Source organism: Enhydra lutris, unplaced genomic scaffold (genome assembly GCF_002288905.1).
Source record: "Enhydra lutris kenyoni isolate GAN:26980312 unplaced genomic scaffold, ASM228890v2 scaffoldscaffold9, whole genome shotgun sequence".
Classification (NCBI taxonomy): Eukaryota; Metazoa; Chordata; class Mammalia; order Carnivora; family Mustelidae; genus Enhydra; species Enhydra lutris.
The window spans coordinates 51,716,485-51,726,301 of record NW_019154093.1 but is presented as its reverse complement, the minus strand read 5'-3'; the positions used below and the strand labels follow the sequence as shown (position 1 = coordinate 51,726,301).

General features: G+C 35.0%; 1 protein-coding gene across 1 annotated transcript in view; it reads left to right on the top strand.

Moving 5' to 3' along the window:
• Window positions 1-9,817, top strand: part of LOC111143459 (synapse defective Rho GTPase homolog 2) — a 45,116-nt gene that overhangs the window by 8,628 nt on the left and 26,671 nt on the right. The window contains exons 2-3 of the mRNA XM_022497216.1: window positions 1,287-1,958; window positions 8,337-9,439. Coding sequence (XP_022352924.1) covers window positions 1,287-1,958; window positions 8,337-9,439 — 1,775 coding nt within the window. The remainder of the gene's footprint in view (window positions 1-1,286; window positions 1,959-8,336; window positions 9,440-9,817) is intronic.

Genomic DNA, 9,817 nt, shown 5'->3' with positions numbered 1-9,817 from the left:
TATATATATATATATATATATATATATATATATATAATTTTTTAAAATTAATTGCTTGGTTGGGTAAAATTTAGAATTAAAAAAAGACAAGTTTACACTTTTTAAGGGATTTTTGTTCAGTAGAGGGAGGTTACTGAAAGCCTTGATGATGTATGAACCTAATTTTTTGGTTGTTATTAAGCTCCTCATAGTTTATTGTGTTTTTACCACTCTGTTATTAGGGTATTATATTTTATTTGCTGTAATACTAAGATGAATCAATCATATACATACTTAAAGTAGATAAACTATAATTCCATCATTTATAAACCTAGCATGATCTTAAATTTTTAGAAAGGTGGTTTTGTCTGTTTTTCTGTGTGTAATGAATTGGTATTATGGTGTATATTTAACTTACTGAGTGTCATTGAAGCCTGCTTTATGCAGTCCTTTGGATATGTTCCTCTTTATATGGAATTAATGTTACATATACATTTTTAGAGCCTTATTTCATTATATTAACACAAACACATAACAAGTATTTGATGACCCTCATTGGACTATGAATTTTTTAAGGGTAGGAACTATTTTGTTCATTCTCATGTCCTTGCTCCTTAAGTTTGTGCCCAGCCAGTAATAAGAGCTGGTTGTATTTACTGTGAGACAAGATATCTGGTTCTAATCTAAAGCCTTCTTAAGGGATTTTTATTTTTAATTTTGCCCTAGGTATTTAGAGCTTAAACCCTGCATAAAATGCTACTGCATAGCTATATGATTGGGAAATAGATGTTATGCTGAAATTTCAGTAATCAGGAAAACATTTAGTATTAAGTAAGCCACACTTATTTTTAAAGATTTACTCAAAGTTCATCTTTGTGTGAGAAAGTAGAAATAGTACTTATGTTTCCTAAAGATTTCTGGACCTTGTAGTAGTGAGTTGGAAATTATTAAAAATATTAACTAAAGGCATACTGTGTACAAAACACTCCATGTTAGCCTTTTATAAAGTATGTTTTGCTTAGGGTAAGTCTTTGTGAGTCCTATCATGTGTATAAAAAGGCAGTCTCACAATTTTTTCTTTTTCTCAGAGTTCTTATGTCACTTATACTAGTAGTCTAAATAATAGAAATTATTTTTAGGCGAAAAAGCCAAAATTTTTCTTGTTTCATTTTAGTCTCCAAATGTAATACTACTTTTCTATCTTCTTAAAAATATTGTTTTAATAACTGATTTCAAGTGACCTGTCTTTCCTGGTATGCTAGGCATTACATCATTACATTCTACCGTCTTTTTTTCCTTTGAAATAGATTTATTTGAAAATGTCTATGGGTCTTCAGTGAAGAGAAGAGAACTTGAAGACCTGAAGGATAATATTGGATTCAGAGGTCATAAGCCACTTAATAGCATCACTGTGTCAAAGAAACGCAATTGGTTATATCAGAGCACTCTGCGACCTTTTAATTTGGAAGAAGAAAATAAGAAATGCCAAGACATAAGCCACTTATCCATCTCACCCAAACATCAGCTATCACGACCTTTCTTCAAGTCCTCTGAAGAATACTGTACATATATGGTGTGTGATGCTACAGATTCTTCACCTTCACGAAACTGTTCTTTAGACTTTAATGAGGAAAATGATGCAGACGATGAGAGAGAAATATGGTACAACCCCATTCCTGAGGATGATGACTTTGGTATATCAAATGCTTTGAGTTTTGGTGACGTAGACTCTCCTGTTCTGAAGTTTCCTACTGTTAGCTTGAGAGTGTTGTCTGGTAGTGACCTAATGAAAGCAGAGCAGTACACTGAAGACTTGCTGTGTTCTTCAGAACTCAGAACCACACAGTCCAATGAGATGAATCCTGTAGAGTCCATCCATTCCCCAGAGATCATGCAGCCATTCAAGCAAAGGGTTGGACACAAGACACAAGAAGGTATCATGGTTGAGGAGAGTCTCATGTTGAAATCTCCTTTTGCAGGTAACGATATGTTTGCCTTTTCTTTTTTCCATTTTTCAATTCTTTGACAGTAGTTACAACTGAATATAGATGTCTATGATAGCCATGTACTTTTCCTTACAGAGTGAGTGTATTTTCGTAAAAATAAAACTCAAAAACACTTACAAACCTTTTTATATAAATGGTGGTTTAATTATTCCTATCACAGACTTTGGTTTTGTAAGGGTTGAAGATGCTGGGGGAGTCCTGCACCAACTCAAAGGATGTCTGTCCTTTGAGACAGTGATTACTTTTCTCTTAGTTGAAAGAATGGAATCATAGAGAGTGGAAGAGAAAGATATATTCTTTTTTTTTTTAAACATTTTATTTTTTTATTTGACAGAGATCACAAGTGGGCAGAGAGGCAGGCAGAGAGAGAGGGGGAAGCAGGCTCCCCGCTGAACAGAGAGCCCGACATGGGACTCGATCCCAGGACCTTGGGACCATGATCTGAGCCAAAGGCAGAGGCTTTAACCCACTGAGCCACCCAGGTGCCCCTGAGAAAGATATATTCTTTATATAAATCTGATTGTGCTTCATTCATTCATTTACCCCTAGCCTGGTTACAGCTGAAAAGTTGTATGTTCAGTGCATTAGTAGTTATTACTTTATGGTTTCATGCCTACATTTCCTCATGAACAACTGAAAGGAAGAAGAGAAAAAGAAGTGAGAGGTAGAAGTAAAGACCTTGGAAATAGGTGCTACAATAGTTATGGAACCTAGAAAGGAAATAATTGAAGTTTGATGCATATTAGGTTGAACTATATGAAATTGCTGAGATTCAACAGTTTCTGATCTGCAAAACATGGCATTTCATATAGTTCAACCTGATGGTTTTATTCTTCTTTGATTGCCTTGATTTTTTGATAGGCTTCTTTTCAAATTTGGTCCCAAACACACTACACAGGAAACAATATAAAACATATTTAGTTGCAGATAGCAAATGTTGGAGAGAAAGCAGTTCTGGTTTATATCAAGTCATTTTAACTTATAAAATTTAAATGAGGGACACCAGGGTGTCTCGACCGCTTAAGCGTCTGACTTTGGCTCAGGTCATGATCTCAGGGTCTGGGATTGAGTCCTGAATCCAGCTCTGCAGGGAGCGGGGAGTCTGTTTGTCCCTTCCCCCACTCATCCTCTCCCTCTCTCAAATGGATAAATAAGAAAAAAATCTAAAAAAAAATTTCAGAATTTCAGAAAGTGATACAGAATATTCCAAGATGTGGCGTATAGCAGGTGCTGGCAGTACCTTGTCCACATCCTTTGTGTTTTATTGCTTATTTAGAAGGAAACCACTTACTTCCAGCCATCAGTATCTTCTCTCTGCTTGAGGACTCTGCGAAGGTTTAGGGAATTTCTCTGCAGGGCAGCCTGGGAGCGCCCCTGAGCCAGTGACTGACAAGAGTTGGTGTAGGGCTACCTCAGCTCTCTCCCTCCTTGAGTGCCATAATTCAACATTATTTCCCAGAGTTTTCTCTGAAATTAAGCGCCAGTTGCCCATAGTAGTAGCAGGCTTGATAATTCTTGGATTTTCCCCTGAATTTTTTCACCTCTTGCTAGTATTTCTGTACTTTACAAATAAACTACTTGTATTTGAATCTTTTCCTCAGGGATATGAGGAGGTGGAGTGAATGTTATATTGATAAGAGAACAAGTGAGTTAAAAAATAGTGTGTACTATATGATATTAGTTTTTTGAAAGAAACACTGAGAAGTTACACTGGAAATATTAAGTAACTACCCCCTCCCCCCACCATGTTGGGATTGAAGGTAATAAAAAATTTTGTGTGTTTGCATTCCTATTTGTAGATTGACTTTTCAGCATGAGTTTGTGTGTGTGTTTTTTTTTTTTTAATCTGGATGGAGAGAGAAATAAATGCTATATAATATAATAGTTTGGAAGGCAGTTTGTGATTAGGATGGAGTGGTAGGGAAGGCTTAAAGGAGTGTGGCAGAGAGCGGCGGGTTGGTATGGTGCAGAAAAGGCAAAAGGGTACAAGAATAACTGGGAAGTTAGAAAGCCAGTGTCTGTAAAGTGATACGTACTTTGATTTAAGTTACTTGTCTGTAAATTTTATTATTTTATGTCTGCGGCAAATTGTGAACCTGGAAAGACTGACAGACATTACAAAAACAAAAAATAACCCCAAAACTTGAAAGTATGGTAGGGTTGTCATTTATGTCTCCTTTCTCACTATTATTCTTCTCTTTAGCATATTATTAAAATATAAGCACTATTAAATATGACCAAAGGAAATATCTATCTATTTATTTATTTATAAATATTCACTTATTTATTTTAGAGAGAGAGAGCTCACGCTCTGGTGGGGTGGTGGTGGAGGAAAGGGGCAGAGGGAGAGGAAGGCAAGCAACAAGCAGACTTCCCACTGAACAAGGAGTCCAACACGGGGCTCGATTCCAGGACCCTGAGATCATGACCTGAGCCTAAATGAAGAACTGGACAATTAACCAACTGAACCATCCAGGCGCCCACCGAAGGGAATATTTAGACAATTTATTTACATGTCATCTTTTTTTTGTTTTAATTTGATCAGAAAGGTCACCTAAGGTAGTGTTTTCTTTAGCAGTATTAACAGAGAACTGTTGAGAAATAGGCAAAGAGAATGGTTGAATTTTAAAATAATTTTCTCATCAAGAAATAGGAAAGAAAAAAGAAAATGAATGACAACTTTTTAATCAGCGTAACACAATTATGACTTTTTTGTCTCTCAAGTTACATGTGTATATGTATCTTTTAACTAGTTGCAATCATTAGCATGCTGATTTTGGTTTTTGATATTTTCACTTGGTATTTTCATCTTGTATTGTACATGTAGATTAACATTGTTTGCCAATTTTGTAGCATTTAATTGGGTTGATGTGTCCAGATCTATTTGACTGGTTATGCTGGGTGTTAATAGATTGTTTCCACTACTATTGGAGTGATGGTCATCATGTTCTATTTTACTTAATTAGGATTAATTACTAGTAGCATTACTGGGTTTTTATGGCTGTTAACTGTTATATGTAATTCCTATATTATAGTTCCTAAAAGATTTACCAACTTACAACTAACAATTGGTTGGTCGATTAATTCATTTATTCAGCCATCACTAAGTTTCTGCTGTGTGCCAGTTACTGTTTTAGGTGCTGAAGGAATGTGCCAGGTTCACTAGATTCTAGCCTGGCCCACGAATTTATAAGGATTTCCATTTTGTACTTTTCCTTTATAGCTAGTCTGTGATTTGATTAGTGTAATATTGGTTTAATTTTTAGCAGTTATTGATCTATTGAGTTTGGTAATATTTCAGCTCTTTTACAAAAACAAAGCATTTTTATTTTAATAAATTGCCTTGTCTACAGCAGAAATTGTTAATTTACACAATATTTCATTTTAATAATTAGTTAAGGACTTAAGTAAGAAATGTTTAATGCACAATGTGTAGAAAAAGTCAGAATGTTAAATTAACTCCTTAATAATGTAAAAAAAACCTAGAGCAATTTAATATACTGGGTAGCATTTTAAGCCATGACAAAATAGATTATAGACTACAGCAGGAATCCAATTACTATAGACTGTTTTAGGCCAGTAAACCAGTAGAATTGTACTACAATTTACAGTACAAGGGAATGCTTTGTCTAGTTTGTCAAACACTCCATTTCTTACTAGTTGCTTACCAGAAAAGCCCAGCAGGCGTACTTAAAATAGTCCTTTCTCTATAAAGAAACCACTTCTTTGTCATTAGGACACATAAAGAGGGGTGGAGGGAGATTATATTAATTCTTTAAAGAAAGGTCATTTAATCTATTGATTTTTGAAATGAATTAATACTTTTTTTGATCATCTTAATTGTAAAATGTATTACATAAAGTGGTCTCTGATATGAGGGTCATTAGAGATCTTTGTAAGAAATAGATGAAATGTGAAAAATTGATTTAAATTTTAAATTGTTTAAATAATAAATTGTTTGTTTGTTTGTTTCTTTTCTTTTTTTTTTTTTTTAACTAAGCTCTAGGCCTAACTCTGAGATCAAGTCACAGGCTCTCCTGACAGAGAACTAGGCATCCCTAGATAGTTTCTTTAAAGGAACAGTTTAAACTTACATTAGATTTTAGAAGATAGTTTCATTTCGCTTTATTAGTTTAAACTCTTAAACAGGAACAGTTTCAGATTTTAAAATAAAATTTATTAGTCTATACATTTTTAAAAATTTATTTATTTATTTGAGAGAGAGCAGGGTGAGAGGCAGAGGGAGAGGGAGAAGCTGACTCCCTGCTGAGCAGGACTCTGAGATCATGACCTGAGCCATAGGCAGACGCTTCACAGACTAAACCACTCAGGTCCCCTGATATATATATATTTTTTTAACTGGGGGATTGAGAATTTGAGGTTAAATAGAATATTTTAACTTCTTAATAATAGTTGAGAAAAGGTCATTAAAATAAATGTAATGTGTATGTATAGATGAAAAGATGTTTAGAAGGATGGAAGGGCTCTAAAGTATAGTATTTAAGAATATAGACTTTGAAGGCCTACGCTTAGATTTGAATCATTGCTGTTTTTGCCACTTACCAGCTTTGGGATCTTACACATATCAGGCAGCCCTGTGCATGAGGTCTTTATCTGCAGAATGGGATGCTAGTGGTATCTTAATTCATAAGGCTATTTCAAGAATTAAATGAGAATCGTTGCATACTAAGTTTTAAATTAATTTTTCATACTTTATCTAGCTCAATAAATGGTCGGCATTATAAATATTAACAATTTAATATTAAACAACTTTTAATATTATTTTGACCACAGTATTTACAATGTATAATCTCTTGGTAGTGCAGTTTAGGCTAGTCATTTTATTTGTATTTCTTTGTATCTTTTAAAAACTTCTTACTTTCACATTCAGAAAAAAAACTATTTTTGAGTAGAGAAGAACTTAGAAAGATTTCAATGCTTTACTCTTCATGAAAACTGAGAATTACGAGAAAACTTCTTTATGTCTCTGTACTGTCATTGAATATATTGAAATTGCAAGGAAAGACCCTAAGTTAGCTTTTGAAGTTCTAGGGAGTTACTGTATATAAATAATACAAGAAATGTCTTTATAGTTTTTCAAATTAATTAATTAGCTTTATGACATTCAGTATTCAGTTATTCTTTTTTTAATGTATTGTTTTTTTAAGATTTTGTTTATTAGAGAGACAGCGTGCACAAGTCGGGGAGGGAGAGGGATAAGCAGGCCGTGCTGAGCACGGAGCTCCATGTGAATCTCAGTCTCATGACCCTGAGATCATGACCTGAACTGAAATCAAGAGTTGGACACCCAACTGACTGAGCCAGCCAGGCGCCCCTCAATATTCAGTTATTCTTGATTCACTAGAGCTCATTTTTTATAATCTTCCGTGGCATGTTCTATTAGAACATTAGAATGAAGAAGGGCTCTTAGTTGTCAAAATTATAAATTTTGTTTGGTTTTTAAATATTTTTAAAAACCAGTCATGTTTCATGATAAAGTTTAGTTTTTAGAGTATTGTAAATAGAAGAAATGTTTTTTTTGGGGGACGTGGATGGCTCAATCAGTTAGGGATCGGCCTACTGTTAAGGTCATGATCCTAGGATTAATTCTGGATGGATCCAGGATCTAGCCAGCTTTGCATGGTCAGGCTTCCCTGCTTGGCAGGGAGCCTGCTTCTCCCTCTCCCTCTGCCCCTCCTGCCTGCTTCTACTCACTTCTTCTCCCTCTCTCCCAAGTAAATAAATTATTAAAAATCTTAAAAAAAAAAAGAAGTGTTCTTTTATTAGAGTAGGATTTCTAAATAAACATTAAAATAGGAAATATGTTAAAATAAACAAGTATTAATATGCCAAAATAGGAAGCTTTCCTAGTTTCCTGTGACACCCATTGTTTATGGTTATAAAATAATGTACTTCCTGAATTATACTGCAGTGGGAAAGATTTTAAAGGAATCTATGTTACCCTTCCTCCAAACCTTTAGAATAGAAAAACGGTTGGAGATGGAGATGCTTTTTTCCGCTGTAAGCTATTTGGAAACCACCCCCTTTTTATTTAAGATTTTATTTTTAAGTACTCCCTACACCCAATATGGGCTCAAACTTAACAACACTGAGGTCAAGAGTTGCATACTCAGCCAACTGAGCCATCCAGGCACCCCTGGAAATCCTTAATACTCTGTTTGAAAGTGGTAATGGAGATTTACTTAAACTTGCTTGTATAACTAACTAAATCTCCCCAATGAGACGAAACGAGAGAAAAAAAAATCTGTCCATATGAGAGTTTGTTTAGTCGATGATTTATAAGGCAGGAATCAGAAAATATCACCTTATAATTTCTTTTTTTTTTTTAAGGTCCTCGGAGCCTAGCTGCTACAAATAAGACTGAATTGGGAGTGCCAGAACCATCTTCTCCAAGCCCTAGCCCTGTGAAAAAAAATAGCTCAATTAACTGGTCTTTCCCAGATAAAATAAAATCTCCACGAACTGTGAGGAAACTTTCTATGAAAATGAAAAGGTTGCCAGAACTTAGTCGAAAGCTGAGCGTTAGAGGAACTTTGAATCACATGAACAGTCCAGATAATACCCCTTCTCTGTCTAAATGTAACTGTCAGGAAATTCATCATACTGATATTCTGCCTTCTGGGAACACAACCACAGCTGCGAAGAGGAATGTTATAAGTCGGTACCACTTGGATACCAGCGTATCTTCTCAGCACAGCTACCAGAAGAAAACATTTATGAGTTCTAAGTATTCATGTAAAGGTGGTTATCTCAGTGATGGAGATTCACCTGAACTTGTAACTAAATCTAGCAAACATGGATCTGAAAACAAATTTGGAAAGGGAAAAGAAATAACTCCAAACAGTTGTAGCAAGAGTGAAATAGACATTGATGCTTTCAGACATTATAGTTTTTCCGACCAACCTAAATGTTCACAGTACATATCTGGGCTCATGAGTGTGCATTTCTATGGTGCTGAGGATTTAAAACCACCTCGGATAGATTCAAAAGATGTCTTCTGTGCGATTCAGGTGGATTCAGTAAACAAAGCGAGAACCGCTCTGCTCACATGTCGGACAACATTTTTAGACATGGATCATACTTTCAACATAGAAATTGAAAATGCACAGCATTTGAAATTAGTAGTATTCAGTTGGGAACCGACTCCAAGAAAAAATCGAGTGTGTTGTCATGGAACTGTTATTCTCCCCACTTTATTCAGAGTGACAAAGACACATCAGTTGGCTGTCAAACTTGAGCCCAGAGGTCTTATTTATGTGAAAGTGACTCTTCTGGAACAGTGGGAGAATTCTCTTCATGGGCTGGATATAAATCGAGAACCAGTAATATTTGGTGTTGATATTCGAAAAGTTGTAGAGAAAGAAAATATAGGGCTGATGGTGCCACTCCTGATACAAAAATGTATTATGGAAATTGAGAAGAGAGGCTGTCAGGTATTATTTCACTCTTTCTCTACTACCTCCTTATCAATTTATTTACCTTAATTAATTAGATTTATAGTAAGTCTTCAGGGAAGGAATTCAAGGTAAGGTTAAAAGAAATCCAATTTAGACATTTTCTCATTCCTGTTTTTAAATTTTTATTCCATGACTGTTTAGCATATAATTCATAATTTCACCTGTGTTGTCAGTGAGCAATTGAGAGCATGCTAGATGGTTCCACAATTTATGTTCTGAGGCAGAGCTATTTGGGCCTTAAACCTACGTATCAGGATTGCTTTACAATGGCATTCCTAGGAAAAGCCAGAGCTGATAAGATAGCCAAAGATTAATTCATTTAAGGAATGTTTCTGCCTGGCTTGACATTCTCAT